The sequence below is a fragment of the Myodes glareolus genome, chromosome 10, assembly GCF_982192425.1.
Source record: "Myodes glareolus chromosome 10, mMyoGla1.1, whole genome shotgun sequence".
NCBI lineage: Eukaryota > Metazoa > Chordata > Mammalia > Rodentia > Cricetidae > Myodes > Myodes glareolus.
This window is the reverse complement of record NC_142035.1, coordinates 14,600,036-14,619,537: the sequence shown is the minus strand read 5'-3', so window position 1 is coordinate 14,619,537 and position 19,502 is coordinate 14,600,036. Positions and strand designations below refer to the sequence as shown.

Here is a 19,502-nt window from a genome sequence, read left to right as displayed (position 1 = left end):
AAATATTTCTTAGGGGCTGGAGAGATGGCTCAGAGGTTAAGAGCACTAGCTGCTCTTCCAAAGGTCCTGAGTTCAGTTCCCAGCAACCACATGGTGGCTCACAACCATCTGTAATGAGATCTGGTGCCCTTTCCTGGTATACAAGCATACATACACACAGAACACTATAAATAAATAAATAAATAAACCTTTAGAATAAATAAATAAACAACATTTTTAAACAGAGAGGAAAGGCCCCTGAACTCCACAAGTCTATTGACAGGTAGAGGTTGAAAACACCTCACCTGGGACTGAATACACACAAAGGTGGAATGGCTGAGAACAGAGTTCATGAGCAGAGTCCACAGCAGGGTGTGATGCCACATACCTGTAATTCTCAAGTCTGGGGGCAGAGGCAGGAGGATTGCCATAACTTCCAGGATGGCTAGAACACGCTCACAAAACAAACAGAACAGAATCAAAATCCTACTGGAATTCTGTATAGAAATCAACAATCTAACTTATTTTAAAATATATGAGGAAAGGCCAATGCGTCATGACTTTGGAAGTTGCAGGACCACTGTCTGATCGAGGTGTAGCTGTGCAGTATTTGTAGGAGGAGGAGGGTGGCCTTTGTTCCCTCCCAGCTGCCCTGCTAGCTTACACCCGAAATAATCACACAGATACTGTATTCATTTAAGTCTCTAGCCTCCTATTGGCTAATTCTCACATCTTGATTTAACCCATTTATAATAATCTGTGTTCACCATGAGGTTGTGGCTTACTGGGAAAGACTTAGTATGTCTGACCTGGCAGCTCCATGGCGGCTCTCTCTCTCTGCTTTCTTCCTCCCAGAATTAAGTTCTGTCTTCTCCACTTACCTAAGTTCTGCCCTATCACCAGGCCCAAAGCAGTTTCTTTATTAACCAGTGAAAGCAACACAAATGCAGAAGGACATCCTACACCATTTCACCTTTTCTGTTTAAACAAAAAGGAAGGCTTTAACTTTAACATAGTAAAATTACATATAAAAAATAGTTATCAAGCAAGAATTACAGTTACAATATTTATATCTATTTTACCTTTTATCATAACAAATTAAAACTATAACTATTTATCTATTCTTTAACTCCATCAAAGACTCCAGAAGGATATAATATTACCTAAGTAAACAAGAAGTAAGCAACTTCCATAACTCTAGAAATGACAGAGACAACTTGCTACCTGTACAGTAACCCAAAGTTCTTTTGTACCATTGAGGCATCCATCTTCAGCCTACAGGCCCATAGTATCCAGCAGACATTTTTATGAAGCAGGAAATTTTAAAGACAGTTTAGTCACCTTTTTTTGTGTGTGTGTCCTGTAGAATGTCTCGCAGATTCTTTCATGAAACAGGAATCCCGAAGGATCATCTCACCTTTAGGCAAGTTTAGCAGTCATCTCTCTGTGGGTTCTTTATGTCCAGTTTATGCATCAGTCCAGGCAAGAGCAGTTTCTTGCCCAAATGGCTAACCAACTCCTCTTTGATGCCCATCTTTCTCTTGAAGTAGATTGGTGCTGCCAGGAGCAGACGTGTCTCATTGTCATGAAAAGCCCTAAGTTATTAAAACATTTTAAATGCCACATTCTGAAGTCTTTCAAAGATATGAAGAATGCCCATCTAACTGAAATATATCTCTATATATCTAGAAAATCTAACATGACTACAAACTTGACTATTATTGATGATTATCCATTAACAACCTATATTTTCTATTATACATTACATTTTTAAATGAACTACACAATCACAATACCTTAATCAAGAGCAGAAATATACATATAACAAGATTGACCTTAAATTTATATCAATAAAGCAAAATCCATACCAATGCAAATTATTCATGTCTATATCAGTATTTATTAGAAAGGCACTGTGGAACACATTCAGCCGGAGAAGATCGTCTTTGCAGTAAATTGTTTTGAAGTAATTGTGCTGAGTGCAAGTGAACTTTAATCCAGATCTTATTTGTAAAAATTAATTCAAAGTGAGTCTCATGAAAACCTAACACTTAATACATTTTTAAAAATGTATGAGGAAGTCAGGTGTGGTGGTGCACGCCTTTAGTCTCAGCACTCAGGAGGCAGAGGCAGGAGGATCTATGTGAATTTGAGGCCAGCCTGGTCTACAAAGTGAGTTGCAGGTCATTCAGGGCTACACAGAGAAACCTTGTCTCAAAAAACAAATAAATCAAAACAACAAACAGACAGACAAAAAGAAGCACAGGAATAATTCTAGACTTTAAGTTGGGTACTGAAAGACAGTTGAGAGTCAGGGCCTTTGGAATCCTGACATACTCATGAGGGCAGGCTCAAACAAGAGGCCCAAGGAGGGTGACAACATTAGTTTTTAGTGGTAATTTATGTTTAAAATGTTCAACAGGCAATTTTTGAAATTGTGTTGGATATAATTAAGATGTACAATCTGATGTTTATAGGACACAGATAGTAAGACTGTGATAGCGAGTGCTGGAAGGATGGCTCAGCTGGAAAGTACCTGCTGTGCAAGCATGAGCAGCTGCGTGTGCATCCACAGCACCACGAGAAAGCCAGGGGTAGGCCGGAGTCTACCCCCACAGCTTGCGGCAGGGAAGGGCTGCCACAAGTGGATTCCTGGGGCTTCCTGGCCAGTCAGGCTAGTCAGAGTGTGAGGTCCAGGCCCAGAGAGAGATCCTCTCTAAAAAATAAGGAGATATGATGGAGGAAGGTACCTCTGGCCACACATGCACACACCAATAAGAACACTTGTACACACTTGTATTCTCACATGTACACACACGCACGCACACACACAGAGCAATAGTGAAACAAACCAGTTATCTATTCCCATACTTTAACAATTCAACACTGACTCCATTAGCTTGTCATTTCATTTGTTTCTTTTTATTTTCATTTGTTTCTTTGGTTCTCTTATTTAGTTTTTCAAGACAAGGTTTCTCTGTGTAGCCCTGACTCTCCTGGAACTAACTCTGTAGAACAGGCTGACTTCCAACTCAGAGATCCACCTGCTTCTGCCTCCAGAATGCTGGAATTAAAGGCCTGTGGCAACATAACCGGCCTACGTCATTTTTTCTGTAGACATGCAATTATCTCTCTCTCTCTCTCTCTCTCTCTCTCTCTCTCTCTCTCTCTCTCTCTTTTTTTTTTTTTTTTTTTTTTTTGAGGTAAGGTTTCTTGTAGCCAAAGCTAGCTTCAAAATCACTATGCAAACAAAGGGTGACCTTCTGATCTTCTGTGCCCACCTTCAAAGTGTTGAGATTTTAGGTACAGGGTACCAGGCCCGGCTTTCATGCAGCGGACGATGAAACTCAAGACCCTGCTCATACAAGGTGGGCGGCAGGCACTCTATCTACCGAGTGGCATCCCCAGCCCTAGTTGTGATTCTGCTGAACTCTTTTTACTGCTGAACTCAGAGGCTATAGCATCTGGGCCTCCTCATTACTTTGACTCCTGACAAGGGATTTTTGTTGCTGTTGTTGTTTTTGGTTTTTCTAGAAAGGGTTTCTCTGTGTAGCCCTGGCTGTCCTAGAACTCGCTCTGTAGACCAGGGTGGCCTTGAACTCAGAGATCCGCCAGCCTCTGCCTCCCAAGTGCTGAGATTAAAGGCGTGCACCAGCACACAGTATTCAGTTTTTAAGAATATGCTTCCACATGTGTACTTATCTATGGACACAAGATGGCCGGCACTATCTCTGTGCCTGGAAATTTCTGTCTTGTGCTAGGCCAGTGTAAGGGACGGAGTTGTCTCTGCCACTGTTCTGTCATTTGGACTCCCACAGATTCTGCTCCTGTCCGAGCCACAGTGGGCGGTTAACAGTTCAATAAACATTTTAGCTAATTCTTCTAATTCTTCTTCCCTTCATGCATGGAGATTTCATACCCCCTCAGAAGTAAATCAGTGCTTAATTCTATGTCTTCTTCTTGCTCCTGTCCTTTAGAATTCACACTAATTAGTTGCTTTGCAACCTGGATTCTCTGAAGATTGACAAAAGCTCTGAAGCCCATCCAAGTTTTTGGAATTGTTATTACTGTGGCAGTGCTGTCCCTGCTGTCTGCAGCTCAGCTGGAAGCCAGAGTACCAGCCATCTACTTTTTGCTGTTCTTTTCATCTCTCTTAGCCATTCCGTTCCTTGTCAGCCTGGATCATTCTTCTTGATGACACACTTCCAGTGTAGCTCACTGAATTAATTTCTGATTGGATGTCCCACTCTTCCAACGAGTTTTTGGCAAGTATCTGGAAACAAGAAGGGACAGACATCCATAGTCTTTCATCATCTTTGATTGAAAATAATCTGTGGATCAATTGATTATTCACAATCAGTTACAGATGAACTCCTGTTTTATTATACCACTTCCTTCAGTACTGCACTGGTCTAGTGAAAGAGAGGGGGAGAGAGAGAGAGAGAGAGAGAGAGAGAGAGATCAGAGATGAGTTTGAAAACAGGGCAGGAGTGGGAGATGGTGGGAGACGGTGAGATGTGACCTTGGGAGCTGAGCTCCAGCCCCTGTACTCCAGACGTGGACTTATTTTTCTTTGGTAGAAAATGAGACCAGGTATCTACTTCATCCATTAATGAGAAATAAGACTCAAACTTACTAAAATGTTTCTTGAAAAATGAAAATTACAACAGGATAAAAGAACATGCTGCGAGTGTGGTGACAGCCGTCTCAGGAGGTGGCCTGCCCCAGTTCCAGTTCCAGCCCTGCCACAGACAGATGTAGGACCTTGAACAGTTCCCCCACCTCTCCGTAGGGAAGTAGACAGAATAGTATTTACCCAGAGGATTAAGGGTTAATATATGTAAAGCACTTACGGTTGCGTAGTTCTGACAGTTAGGACTCCGTCCCTACCCTGTCACAAGTTCACTGTAGAATGCAGTTCTTTCCCTTTCTCAGAACCCATCCCAACCAAGAGAGCTAAGGTTTACGGAGCATTTTCAGTGTATCCAGAGTCCTACACTAAGCATTTTGTATGAATTATAAGAGGGGGATCAATTATTCCTAGTTCATAGACAGGATCAAGGATCAGCTAAGTATCTGCCTAGGTGGCCAGAAGCTTCAAGAGAGGGTCTGGCCGCAATACCAGTAATCTTAGCCACTTCACTCGCTTCCATAAACTATTTCCACTCTTCTGAAGGGGAAAGTGGCCTGCTGTAGTTACCTCCCAGGGTTGTTCTCAGTCTAGTCACACAGAGGAGTCAGTGCCTGAGCGTTGCTGGAGTCGGATCCGCAGGGGAAACCTAAGTGTGCCGCAGTTCTCACAGCCATCCCTTTGCACATTGCCCGTCCTCTTCCCTGCTTTTCAAGACTTCACTTAGAAGCTGAGCATGGTGCATACTTGGGAGGCAGAGGCAGGGGCAGAAGGATCTCTGAGTTCTCTCTTAGTTTGAGGCCAGCCGAATCTACAGAGCAGATTCAAGGACAGCAGGACTATATAAAGAAACCCTGAAGAGAGAGAGAGGGGGGGGGAGGGAGGGAGAGAGAGGGAGAGGGAGAGGGAGAGAGAGAGAGAGAGAGAGAGAGAGAGAGAGAACTGAGTTACAGTACCCGAGCGTAGATTTTATTCTGACAAAGGACGACACGAGCTCTGAACTGCCCAAGCTGACTGCTGTGTGAAGATGTAGCTAAACTTAGAGAGGGCACAGGAAAACCTGATGGCGGCTACTACAGTAGGAGCCGAAGCCACGAGTGGTGGAAACAGGAATGGTGGATTGGAAAGATACTTAGGAAACAGAATTGACATGAAATGGAGGTTTCTTTTTATATGGGCCTCAAAGGATAGGAAGATGCCAAGGATGACTTGCAGACAGCTTGACCCCAACACAGATTTCTAATAGAACACACACACACAGTCTGTGTGGCCTATCCTGACACTGCTTTCAGGGGCCAGAAAGCAAGGGGCTAGGATAGGTGTATAGATGGGAACGGAGTCTTGATCCAGAAGCTGCTATACTGGACACTGCTAGCACTGGTCTGAGTGGACAGTTTCCATCTGGACTGCCCACCCACGCCAGGCCAAACATCTGGCATCCCTGCTAACACCTCGAGGTGTTGGCTCCCTGCCGGCGTGTAGGGTGCGGCGACGGCTCATCCCCTCCAGCCCTGACCCGACCAGTGCGCTGACCGGTAGGGCGGCGGCTTGGTGTGGTCCTGGGCCCAGCTGAGGGAATCCAAGGCCCAGGGGTCGTCAACCGCAATGCACCTGTCACATTAGGAGGTAGGAGACCCTTGCTTTCGCATCCCGCACCTCCTGGAGAAGGACGCGCGTAAGCGTGGCCAGGGTGTTCGAGGTGCTGAGAGGCGGGCAACGGGTGCGTGCGCGTGGTCGTTGCGTGGGCGCTGCTCGCAAGTCGGAGCGCATCAAGTGTGCGTGGGCCGGAGCCGGCGCGTGTGCCCGCCGCCGCTGCGCGCTGGGCGGGGGTGCCGCAAGTGCTTCGGGGCGCGCGCAGCCCCGCGCGGGCGCCCACGGCCGCCAGAGCAAGGAGGGATGCGTGCGGGAACTTTTCGCCCGCCCCGCAAGTCCGGGTTGCGGCGTTCGGAGGGGCTGCCCGCCGCCACCGGCCCCGAGTGCCCGCCCCACCCCCACTTCCGCCTCCCGCCTCTTCCTCGTTCCCGACTCCCAGGGCCGCCGGTCCCCAAGGAGCCCCGCAGGCATAGCCCCACCCGGCCGGCGCTGCTCGCTCCCACGCCCCCGCCGCCGCTTGTCGGGAGCGCTTCCAGTGAGCCAGCGGGGCGCGGGCGCTGCAGGTAGGGGTGCACGGGTTGGGCTCAGGTGTGGCGGACCGGGGCCACGCAGCACGGGAACGCGGGGCGCCCTCCTCCGCCCGCCCCGTCTTCGCCCACGCGCCGGTCCCCTTTTAGGGAATTCTTTGCCTCTTGCCTCCTCGGGCGCGGGTGGAGCTGGGGCAGAGGGCGTTCTCCATTTTCCTGGCTCCTGCCTGGGTCTCAGCAGCCCGTCTCCAAATCTCCACTCTTCCCAGTACCTAAGGCCGCGTAAACAACTACCTAGCACCAGGTCTCAGCTCCGCGGCCCCTGGTGGGCAATCTCTTCAACCGGGTAAGACCACACAGCGTTGGGGGGGGGGGGGGCGAGGAGAGGCATCCGGGTGGCCCTGGTCCGCGGCAGCTCCTCCCGCCCCCGCAGCTTCGCAGACCGCCCCTGGGGCCCTGGGTATTTTTAGCGTTGTGACCTGGGCGGCAGCTCTAAGCGTCTTTCTCTGGAGTCCGCGTCAGCGTCTCCCTTCTCCATGGCCAGTCGGCGGCCACAACAGCTCCCGCACTTTCTTGCCCCTGCCTGACTCTTCAGTTTTGGGTCCCTTGTGAGCTACCCCAGTGCTTGAAGAACTGGCCAAGAGCTGGGATGCACGGTGCCCAGATGAGGTTTTTGGAGGATGACAGTTTGGTTCTCACCCTAGAAATTTCCCTGCTCCTGGTAATGGGTTCAGAGCAGTGTACCAGGAATGAGAATGAATGCACAGGGCTCTGGTGTTCGGAGAAATTCGACACTGGGAACATAGAGGCCTGGTCTGAACAGTACCCAGGCTCCACCCTTCTAATTGGTACTTGCTAGCAGGGGAGGTAAGCCACACAGATGTGTAAGAGGAGGGGGACAAGTCTTAGAGTTCAGAGGAAAGGTGGCCAGTTCTCTAGACTGCTCTCCTTCACAGTGTTGTCGTGTAGTGCTCAAATAGGTAGGGCAATGCCTTCAGGTGGAAGCCTGGGGCCAGAAAGATGTTTTTTAGGGGCAGAGGCAAGTCAGGGAGTTAGGTCTTTGACTTCAGAGAAAGGATTTGGACATGATGAGGATCCTGGTGATGGTGTGTGTGGAGAGAAAGAGAAGTGTGGGGGAGGAACGTTTCTAGAGTCTTTCTTTGGGATTTGAAGGGGTGGGAAGAACCAGAGCTGCAGCAACCTGTACTTACCCATCTCACCCGGTTCTTCCCTGGCTTTCTGAGGGGAACTGGATCCATGAAATGGCCAGCCCCTCCCAGCCTCTCAGAAGGGCTTTATAGGCAGTTGGACAGCCATTGGCAGCCTTGATTAGCAGCAGGCTCTTGCAGTGCCTGGAACTGACATCCCCTTTGTGGAACCAGGACCGGCCCTTTCTCTATAGAGTCTTGAAGTCTGTGGGATGAGTTTTGCCTCACAGAAGGGAAAGAGGCTGCCAAGGCCAGAGCTGTCCAGACTGGAAGCAGAGGCCGGGATGCTGGCTGCCGTGGGGCTCCTTAAGTCTAGGTACCCACTTTTTTCTCTCTCATCCCCACAACTGTTTTACTCCTTCACTCCCCAGGGGCTGACATGGACTCAAATCCACGAGCGGCCTTGGAACGCCAGCAGCTGCGTCTCAGGGAGCGGCAGAAATTCTTCGAAGACATTTTGCAGCCAGAGACAGAGTTTGTTTTCCCCCTGTCCCATCTGCATCTCGAGTCCCAAAGACGTGAGTTTCAAGTCCTGAGGAATAGAATTAGGGTGGGATGGTGAAGATGACCCTATGGCTCTCAGATCTTCGGGGCCATCTCCCTTCCTGCTTTTGTGACCCAGTAAACTCTGAAATGGAGATCTTACAGGCATGTCTGACTGTCCTCTCAGCTTCAGCCTGATCTGCCTGCCCTCTGCCTTCTCATCTGCAGCCCCCATAGGTAGCATCTCGTCCATGGAAGTGAATGTGGACACACTGGAGCAGGTGGAATTTATTGACCTTGCTGATCAGGATGGAGCAGATGTGTTTTTGCCTTGTGAGGACTCTCCACCAACCCCCCAGATGTCTGGTAGGCCTCTCTGCTTAGGGATCTACGGACCATATAGCCAGAAATGAGGGTGCAAGTCTGAGCTGAGGGGCGAATCTTAAGTAGAAGTTGGAAATGTGTGTCCCTGCTAGAGAAACAACTGGCTGTTCTGATTTAGGGAAGTTGACTCAGGGGGAACTGGTCTAGGAATAGCTGACTACTTCAGCATTCAGATTTTTATATTTGTGAAATTCATGAAATTACCGTAGTTAAAATGTAAAACATAATGATCATGTTAGACAACCTAAGCAATTTTAGTCATAATACTAAATTTTACCAGTTTCCTGGGTTCTTAATAATGTGCTAAAGTACTTCACATATTTTTTCTTGGTCCTTACAACATTCTATGAGGACAGGGGGTAGACTCTTCATTTCATAAAGAAGGAAATTAGAAGCTGGGCAGTGGTGGTGCACACCCTTTATCTCAGCAGTAGGAGACAGAGGCAGGTAGATCTCTGAGTTCATGGCCAGCCTGGTCTACACAGTGAGTTCCAGGACAGCCAGGGCTACACAGAGACCCTGTCTCAAAATTAGAGGCTAGGGATCTATATACAGTATGCTTGCCTGGCAGGTGCAAGGTCCTGAGTTTGATTCTAGCACCAAAAAAGAAAAAACAAAAGAAAATTAGTCTCAGAAAAGTTCAATCACATAGGCAGAAAACGGAAACGCTGGTATTCAAACCCTGTCTCTGGCTCCAAGCCCTAGAACATGCTCCTGAGACTCATAGCTCCCTCTCGTCACAAGTTCAGAAACAGAGGAGGATGATTGTGAGCTTGAGACCAGCTGCAGAACAAGACTCTGTCTGAAAGAAACAAATTGGCCTCAGATGCTTGATATGCATTCTTAAGGTTTTACCCTAAAAACTTAGAAATGGAGGTGTCCTTCTCACAGCAAGGACGGAGTCTTTCCTTGGTAGGGAAAGTGACTTGCCTGCATCTGCTCAGGACACAGTGAGGCAGAGCCTGAGCTCTTGGGTTGACTCCAGCACATAAGATAGTAGTGGTGTGGAAGGGGCTGGCAGTCCTAATCCTGGCCCCTTCCTGACTCTGGACAGGTGCCCACCCTTCTCTCCGCTTCGGTTTCCCTGGCCAGATACATCCCTGAGTTCTCTAAAGCCCTGTGTGTGGCCCTGACCAGCTCTTCTCTCTGGGTAGGAGTGGACAGCCATCCAGAGGAGCTGAGCCTGCCAGTACCCACGCCAGACAGGACTACATCCCGGACCTCCTCCTTGTCCTCTGACTCATCCAATCTGCGCAGTCCAAATCCAAGTGATGGGGGAGCAGACACCCCCTTGGCACAGTCAGATGAGGAGGATGGGGGTGATGGAGGGGCAGAGCCTGGACCCTGCAGCTAGCAATGGGCCTCTTGAAGACTGATCAATCTGGCTATTCTCCATGGAGAGGAGATCCCAGGCCCAGCAGAGCACTCTGGAGAAGACCTGACCCTTTACTTGCCGTCAGCACCAGAGGGGTAAAGGATGGTGGATGGTGTACCTGAGAATTAGCCTTCCCCTGCTTTCTGCTAACTTTCTCCTGCTGCAACCCTCCCACCAGTGTTTTTCTCCTGAGGTAGGACTTCTAAATGAGAAGCTGGAAGATGAGGTAGGACAAGATACCACTGCTTTCTTAGTATCCCTCCTGCCCCCAAATGACCTGTAGTCTTCCACTAGAGTCTCCTAAGTCGGTGTCTCTGAGGGGAAGATCTGAGAAGTTCCACTTGGCACTCTGTGAGGTTATACTGCAGTAATCCTGCCTCTTTAAGTCCTTTTTGGAACAGGATATAGTATAAATAATAAACCATAAATAATAAACTATAATATACTGCTCATTTCACCTCATTCTTCATATTGCAAAGATACCAAACCTGCCATCCTTAACTAACTGGTGCCATATCTCCATCATTCATTTACTCCATTTAGTCAAGAAATACTTAAGACTTTAGTATCTCTGCAAGGCATTTGAAATAGAGTTCTGATGAGATGAAGCACTTTCCTGTTTTCACAGAGGTTACTGTCTGTGGTGGAGAAAACCAGGTAAATATAATTCATAGTATAGTAAGTAGTATGATCGAGTTCTCCTATGGTATCAGGAAACAAAACTGAAGGAATGATTTCTGAAGCAGAGATCTGAAGGACAGTTAGGAGTAGCCAAGGTGGGCAGAGGGAGAGGGATCTCATCTCGGGAGAAGCTGCAGCTTATAAACACTGAATGGAAAGGCCAAGCTGGGTGTGGGGGCTCCTCCATATAATTTCAGCAACAGAGGGGTGAGGCAGGAGTATCGGGTTCAGGAACAGCTTTGGTTTCATACATTATTTGAGGCCAGTCTGGGTTTTGTGAGACCCTCAAAAAATAAAAAATAAAATTAAGCAAACAAAAAAAAAGGAGACTAAAGGGACCAAGTGTAAAGAGCTAAAAAGCATTTCGTTTGGATTAATTGTTGGATTTGAAAATATACAGGGAGAGGTAAACTTGACAGAGGTCAGATTGTGAAATGCTTCGAAGCCTGTATTAGGTTTCAGTTTGACAGCTAGTAAAAGAGCATGACTTAAGATACAAATTTATTTCCTCATACTAAAGAAGTCCAAAATACAGGGCTGTGGGGAAGCTCTATAGTAACTGAGCACCAAGCTACTTTTTGGGTTGTTTTCCTTAGCCATCCAAGGCACATGACGTCAGTTCTTGCCCATACCTTGTATTTAGGATGGCTGACAAAGCATCAGCCAGCATGGCTGTGAAAATAGCAGAAAACAAGAGGAAAAAACAGGGAGTGGGCACGAAGGACACAGCCTGGGGTCCATCTCACCTGGAAGCTGTGAGAAATGGTATCCACTTGGTTTCATTGCCCAGAATTTTTTAACAGAAAATGTTTCATTTTAGACATTTTATAGACACTTGACACAGCATTTTCTAGAAGAGGAAATTCTAGCTTTTGGAAAGACAGTAACCCTTTCAAATCACTGAATTGCCAGTGCATCGGATTCCAGTAGTACCCGACATCTCTGAGAAACACATCCAGCGGGGAGACATCCCTTTTTATAGGCCACGCTGCTGTCTTGACTGGTCAGGGTTTTGCTACTAAGGAGCCAAGAGGACAGCGGTCATTAGTGGTTTATGTGGTAAGAGGTCATCCTGTTAGAGTTTGGAGTTTATTGGGAATAACGAAGGATTAGAAGTGGCTGTGTTAAATCTCAGATGTGAGGAGACAGACCACCGACCCAAACCATCACAGCCAAATTAATTAAAGCAAGCTTTTTTATTTATGTACACAGACTGTCTTCCTCCATGAGGCAGGGTTCCAGAGATCAGTATTGGAAATGGGGAAGATAAGATTTTTATAGCTCAGAGGTAGGAGGTTTCCAAATAGGGGATTTGACAGGGGAACTAGGTGTGGTTACAGAAGCAGACCATAACAAGGTAATCATAGCAACAGGTGGTCATTGTGACCTTTCGAAACACAGGTAGGGTTGCAAATGGTCATTAACAACTTTTTTAACAAAGACATGATTGCCGTTTCCTGGAAAAGGCAGTATAGGTAGTCATTTGTAGTAGAGGTTACAGGTGGGGCATAGCCCAATTCTTGAGCAACAGGTTTAATCATAAACAGGAATGAATCTAATTTGTCTTTACTATAAGATGGCTTTCAAGCTTAAGATGGAGGAACTTGCATGTTTAAAAAGGTAATTCTGACTGCAGTGTAGAGAATATGCTGGAGGAGGTAGGCTCTAGACAGACAAATAATAATCCAGCAATGTATGAAAGCAATAATGGTAGTCCAGTAGGCAGTGGTTACTTAGGCTGGAGCAGGGTGTAAACAAACTGATAATAACCGTTCCATAAATATTACATATTGGTATTTAGCAAGTGTAAACACAAATGCAGTATTGGCCAAAAAGGAAATAAAGAAAAAAGAAGAAGTCGGTTCTGTCTGGGAGCTCAGTGTAATGGAGCCCAAGTGTAAATTTGCAGCTATGACGAGAGCTGCAAAGCCGCCAGCTTCTTCAGAGAGGTCACCAGGGAGTCTCCCTTGAGGAAGCGACATTGGCGCTGAGATCTGAATAACAAGTAGGAATAAGCTAGGGACGAAAGAAGGACGGAAGGCCCCTTGTGGCATACTGATTGGAAGGGATCAAGTGCCTGGAAACCAGATGATTGCATTCACCTAAAGAAGAGCTAGGAGCCAGGGTAGAAGTGATGGGGTAGAGCAAGGTGAAAGATTGAGAAGACTTCAGAAGCTAATCTGGAAACAGAGGACAAAGGTACCAACCAGCATTGTTTGTATCTCATCCTGTAGGTTTGGACTGAAGGTTGTAATAAATTTGTTTTAGATGTATTGAGTTTGTGTTTTTGATATATCCAAGACAACATAAGCAGGCACCTGGATCGGTAAGTGTGGAATTGGGTAAAAGGATTAGAATGAAAAAATAAACATACAAATAAGAATTAATACATGGGTGGGAAGTGAAACCATAATGAGGACAGACTTGCCCAGGAAATGTTGTTTGAAAGAAACTTTAGGACCCAGCCTTAAGGCTCTCTAGTTCATTTCTCATAATAAGAAGTCGTTAGACTTCCTTTCCTTCACATATCACAACACTACCTGCAGGATTGATGACCTTTAGCCTAAATCCCAAAGCTCTTCAGGCTGGATGATACTTGGCTTACAGTTTTGTCCCCCGCCCCCCAGAAGCCATTATGTTGTCCGTAAGGATACTGAGAAGTTTGTGACATCTCCAAGGAAGCTAGAGAATCCTTCAGCTTTCCCCTGTCTCTATTAACTTGTAGCATAAATATCTTCTGTCCAGAAGTCTCTGGGTCCAAGCTGAGACCATCTATTAAGTTGGGCTAGGGACCCCGCCTGAAGTTAAACCCTAAAATTTCTCTAAGTTGCCTATGACTTTGCTGTATATAGATAACAATCCTTGTCCATACCAACCTTCCTTGAACATAGCAAAGCTCCACCTCCTCTCTTGATAAGCCCATCCTGCCCTCTGAACCCACCTAAGCGCATACAGGGCTTTTTGGGACCACCCCTCTTCAGGGTGAATGATGAGAAGCTGTACTTGCTTGGTTGCTATCAACATTCCAATAAATCTTTTAGTTCTCTAGACACACAATGCTAAGATTGTAGAGTTTGGAGCAAGAGCCTTCTTGGGGGAGGGATCTATAGCACTCTTGAGAAATAGAATTGTTTGTGAGTCTCTGGGAAATGTCCAGTTGAGTTAGTATGAGCCCAGCTCTGTCTGGAAAAGACTAGGGTCAGTGGGACCACGAGACCACTTCCTGGTTGGGACAATGACTTCTCCTTCTGCCAAACCACAGGGGTCTGGCCAGCCTTCAGAGGCTTCATCTACAGCTGACTGTTTCCTCAGGCTACACAGTCTCCTTGGAGACAACATGCTGATTTATAGCCAACTCCAAATTAAGGAGCCCAGAGTTCAGTCTTCCAAGCCACATTGTGGCTTCTTTCTATTGCAAGGCTTACTGGGTAGACATCCTGATAAACGCTGAAGAGGGAAGAATAAACTCATCTCTGCAAAACTTTGTGCTGTGGAGGAAATAGAAGGAATCACAAGTCAGGAGAGTCCCTGAAACCATAACCTGTAACAGTCCCCACGAGTGTGCAGAACCCTGCAAACGCGGTAACGTGAGGACAACAGTACTGTGGGATCATGTCAGACCATTCTCAGACAACAACTGAGTATACCTACAATATGCTGGCATGGTACCAAGGTGAACAGAGCTCTTCAGGAACAGACAAGCTCCAGATAATGGAGGTAGAACATAGTGAAGGCCACACTCCAGCTGCATAGATGCTGAAGGCTTGCTGCAGGAGGAGGGGGTCTTCACAGGAGGTGGGTGGGCTTTGATGATGGGGACAATTTCAGGAGGAAACAGCATGAAATAACCTTGATGGCAGCTGCCTTTGTGAGAAAGTACTTGGGTGCTGGCAGTGTGGCCACTTTTCCTGGCTCCATCACTCGCTGTGAACTTAAATTATTTCAGTTTCCATACTTATCTTACATACATATCAGTCCTCAACTTACAGAGCTGTTTGAAGAGCATTGGCTATTAATATCGAACGTGTTAACAATGACCCTGAAAGGAGGTAGGTTTTTTAATTTTTTTTTTTTTCTGACCTGGTGGCTGGCTCCATGGCGTCTGCCTCACTTCCCTTCTTCCCAGCATTCTATTCTGTTTACTCTGCCTACCTAATTTTCTGTCCTATCAAAGGGCCAAGGCAGTCTCTTTATTGACCAATGAAAATAACACAATAGACAGATAACCCTCCTCCATCATTTCCCCTTTTTCTGTTTAAACAAAAAAGAAAGGCTTTCATTTTAACATAGTAAAATTACATATAACAAAACAGTTATCAAGCAAGAATTACAGTCACAATATTTATAACTCTATCTTTATCATAATAATGGAAAACTATAACTATGACTATCCATTCTTCAACTCCATCAAAGACTCCAGAAGGATATATTATCTAAGTAAACAAGAAGTAAGCAACTTCCAAAACTCTAGAAATGACAGAGACATCTCGCTGCCTGGACAGTCACCCAAAGTTCCTCTGTATCGTTGGGGCATCCATTTTCGGCCTTCAGGCCCATAATATCCAGCAGACATTTCCATGAAGCTGGAACTTTTAAAGACAGTTCAGTCACTATCTGCTGTGTCCTGCAGAATGTCTCACAGACTCTTTTATGAATCAGGAACCCCGAAAGATCATCTCACCTTTAGGCAAGTTTAGCAGTCCTCTCTCTGTGGGTTCTCTGTGTCCAGTTTATATAACAGTCCAGGCAAGACCTGTTTCTTGCCCAAATGGCTAACCAACTCCATAAGGAGCCTCTTCAATGCCCATCTTCCTCTTGAAGTAGATTGGTGCTGCCAGGAGCAGACGTGTCTCATTGTCATGAAAAGTCCTAAGTTATTAAAACATTAAATGCCATGTTCTGTAGTCTTTGAAAGATGTGAATGTCTATCTGAAATATATCTATGCACTTCTAGAAAATCAGACTAACATTACTTCAAGCTTGACTATTATCGATGATTATCCATTAACAACCTATACTTTTAATTATACATTGCATTTTTAAATGAACTACACAATCAAAATCAGAAATATATACACATATAACAAAATTGACCTTAAAATCCATACCAATGCAAATTATTCATATCTATATCATATCCCCCTTTAAATGTAAAAGAACATTTATAAGCTATATTTGGGAATATGGACGTAGTTATTTCTCTCCAAACTTCTTCCTGTTGTATAGGGGCGCTGTTAATCAGGTCTTTCATGGTATAACCTGTCTGCCAGGTTTATCTCAGTTGGCACTTGAGTGAAGTAATTTCTTGAGGGTGTTTACAGCAACCTTTCAGGAGGACGTGGTCTATCATACCATATTGGAATAGAAGCAATCCACAGGGTCTCATCCTCTGTGAAAACAAAAGAAGAACCTCCTTTCCAAAGTATCATATCCTTAGATCCAAATTTAGAAGTCAAGGTATTTTTAACATATCTATCTTGGATTAGTTTAGCAGCATTCATAAACAAATATCTTTTAGTAGCTGTTGCTCCTTTCTCATCATTTAAACAATTTAAAGAGAGCAGAATAACATACAGTATTAAGATTCTCTGTGTATTTTTTATCTCTATGTGGCTTTATTTTAACCTCTATTTTTTTTATTTTCTTTTACTTTTTGAGACAGGTTCTCTGTATATCTTTGTCCTGGAATAACTCTGTAGATCAGGCTGTTCTTGAACTCACAGAGATCCACTGTCTCTGCCTCCCCAGTGCTAGGATTAAAGGTGTATGCTATCACACCTTGAACTCAGAGATCCTTCTGTCTCTGCCTCCCAGGCATTGGGATTAAAGGTGTGTGCTACCACACCTTGAGGTCACAGAGGTTAATCTACCTCTGCTTCCCAAGTGTTGGGAATAAAGGTGTGTACCACCACACCCAACTACTTTCTTCCTCTTTTACCCTAAGAACTTTAACCTTTAGCCTGCATATATTTTTAACATATAGTAAACCATTTAGAGGTTTTCTTTATCTTTGAACCTCTTTACTGTATCTCTCTCTCTTTTTTCTGACCACATGAGTCTAAAACCATGGCTTTGACGGTTAGACCCAGCCCATTATTTACCTTTCCAGCCTCATGGCTGAGGTACCAGCCAGAGCTGTGTTCACTGCCACAACTCTATGGCGTTTCAAGGTCCTTGCTAGCAAGCAAGCTGCAGCATTCTGCTCGCAGACCACACTCAGTCCAACTGCCTGCCTGGTGGCTGGCTCCATGGCGTCTCTAGGTTTTTTAATTTAAGTTCCTTTTATTTGTGTGTGTATATCTATGGAGACCAGAAGAGGGCACCAGATACCCTAGGGTTGGAGTAGTAAGCAGTTATGGGGCAGCCGGGGTGGGTGCTGGGAACAGAACTCAGGTCTTCAAGAGCTGCAAGTGCTTCCAACACCGAGCCTCTCCAGCCCTCTAAAAGCAGGGTTTACAGCTAAGGAAAAGTGACACTTAGGTTGTTCATGCTTAGACGGATTAGGGCTTTGAACCCTTACCTGACATCTAATCTCTCCCTCACTACTGCAAGTCTAGTGGGATCAGAAACACTCGATGGAGGAGAATGAGGTCATCTTTTCAATAATGTATTTTTTGATTATGTGTATGTGTGTGTCTGCAATAGGTGTGTGCATATGAATTCAAGGGCCCTCAAAGGGTAGAGGCAGTGAATCTGGAGTTGAACTTACAGGTGGTTGTGAGTCATCCATTGTGGGTGCTGGTAACCAAATTCAGGTATCTTGAAGAGCAGTAAGTGCTCTTAGCCAGTGAGCCATCTCTACAGCCTTGTTGAAGTCTATCTTGGTAGGTAGGCCTTCCTAAGACCAAGTTTGGGCTCTTCCTAGAAATACAGCTGAGACTTAACCAAGAGTCACAAATGTATTTCCTAGAGGATATGTGGGAAAAAAATCAGTTTACTATTAGAGCAGCTACAGAACAATAATAAAGATTTTTAAAAAGTGTACAAAAAGATAACATCTTTCACGAGAGAAGATACGTGAATGGATGACAAGACTATGAACAGGTGCTCAACACTAGTGAGGAAAATGCAAAGTAGTCCCACAGTGAGACCGTCCAGACAGCTGGGTCCAAAACCGAAAAACACCAAGGTTTAGTAGGATGTGGACCAACCAGAACTCTTGGGTTTTGGTTTGTTTTTTATGTTATTTATTTATTTACCTTGGGGTTTTTGAGACAGGGTTTCTCTGTATAGCCCTGGCTGTCCTGGAACTCCTGTAGACCAGGCTGGCCTCGAACTCAGAGATCTACCTGCCTCTGCCTTCCAAGTGCTGGGATTAAAGGCATGGGCTACCACCGCCTGACCATAACTTTGAATATTTTTAATATACAAATAAAATGACAGATTTTGGAGAAAGGTCTGTTTCTTACTAAAAATTAAGCATACTTTTCTCTTTGATTCAGCCATATTGTTCCTAAATATTCTTCCAAGGGACACAATAAACCTAAATCTACAAAGCAACTTGCACAGACTATAATCAACATTGTCCACCATAACCAAAACTGCCAGAACTCCGATGCCCACCAACAGAATGGAGAAACTGGCTTAGCCACACAACGTTAGCACTGCATGGCAATAAACAGTCTTAGACATATTCGGGAACATGAGGCCAAACATCCCTGTCCCTGGAGATGAGAGGACAATGTAGAGCCAACTCCGATGAAGCTATGCTTTCAGTCTCCACGATGTGGCTGCAAAATCATTCCTTCTGAGAAAGAACAGACAAAAGTTACATTATGGTATCATTTACGTTTAGTCCTAAAACAGATGAAGCTATTACAAGAACACTGGTTGCCTCTAGAATGTGTTCTGGAGATAGACATCGGCAAGGAAAATGCACGAGCCGCTTTTCTGGGACTTTAGGTCGTTATGTTTAAGTCTGGAGGTTCCCTCCGAACACACACCGCTAGGCTGGCTATGAACCCAAGGTCTCCTGCATGCTAGACACTCTACCACTGAGTTCCGCTCCCAGTCCCAGGTATTTGGAACGTTCTTTCTTGTGTAAGGTCGGGGGTTACAATGGTTATTAATCAAAACTCAGCTGATTTTACGAGAGAAATGTGAGCAAAACGACTCTGAGACTAGAGCACATCTGTGTGTGAAATTTACTCTGTGGTGGCATCAAAGCTAAGACAGATGAGCAAACCTCCTGGTGTGTAGCCACGTCTTCACGGTGGAAATGAACTCACATGACTGGAGAAACATGTTTAACAGCTGCTTATTTTTTCAATGTTGCCATACAGTTTATTTATAATAATAAATAAATGAAGATCACGGGGAGGGTGTTGTAGGACAGCTTTGCCTTCAGAGCTGCTGGCTAGGTTTAGAGCCAAGACACTAAGACATTTGCAGCTCACACCTGTAATCCCAGCCCTCGGGACCGGAATTTTTCAGTACGTTCCTTCAACTACGAAATGGCCATACTGCATATTGAGCACTTCCTAGCGGGTGGAAACATCTCGAGGTGCGTGGGCCCTCATGCCAACTCCCTCCCCGCCACAAACCCAGACCCCTCCAAGCTGGATCGGATTTGTGGAGCGGTCGCGGTGACCGCATTGTGGCTTCCGGAACGCCTCCGGAAGTCCTTCCTCACACGCTCTTCC

The 19,502-nt window shown here is 45.6% G+C and overlaps 1 protein-coding gene, 2 long non-coding RNA genes and 1 pseudogene across 6 annotated transcripts; 2 read left to right on the top strand and 2 right to left on the bottom strand.

The window, feature by feature from the left end:
- Positions 1–939: 939 nt before the first annotated feature.
- LOC146892751 (uncharacterized) lies at positions 940–7,125 on the bottom strand. Its single transcript, XR_015739018.1, has 3 exons — positions 7,024–7,125; positions 5,180–5,463; positions 940–4,252 (listed from the first exon to the last, which is right to left on the bottom strand). It is a non-coding gene; the product is annotated as an uncharacterized LOC146892751 (long non-coding RNA).
- LOC148120576 (uncharacterized) lies at positions 5,673–6,879 on the top strand (annotated as a pseudogene).
- Positions 6,097–10,620, top strand: Dbndd2 (dysbindin domain containing 2). Of its 4 annotated transcripts, none has more exons than XM_085697027.2 (4): positions 6,097–6,235; positions 8,309–8,455; positions 8,649–8,786; positions 9,959–10,620. In XM_085697027.2, the coding sequence occupies exons 2-4, from the start codon at positions 8,317–8,319 to the stop codon at positions 10,156–10,158; spliced, it is 477 nt and encodes a 158-aa protein (XP_085553153.1). In that variant the 5' UTR covers positions 6,097–6,235; positions 8,309–8,316; the 3' UTR covers positions 10,159–10,620. The 4 variants fall into 4 exon arrangements, with proteins under 4 accessions (XP_085553153.1, XP_085553155.1, XP_085553152.1 ...); XM_085697029.2 differs by lacking the exon at positions 6,097–6,235 and adding an exon at positions 6,648–6,765; XM_085697026.2 differs by lacking the exon at positions 6,097–6,235 and adding an exon at positions 6,936–7,075.
- A 6,172-nt stretch (positions 10,621–16,792) lies between these two features.
- Positions 16,793–19,483, bottom strand: LOC146892750 (uncharacterized). Its single transcript, XR_015004253.2, has 2 exons — positions 19,410–19,483; positions 16,793–18,607 (listed from the first exon to the last, which is right to left on the bottom strand). It is a non-coding gene; the product is annotated as an uncharacterized LOC146892750 (long non-coding RNA).
- Positions 19,484–19,502: the final 19 nt, after the last annotated feature.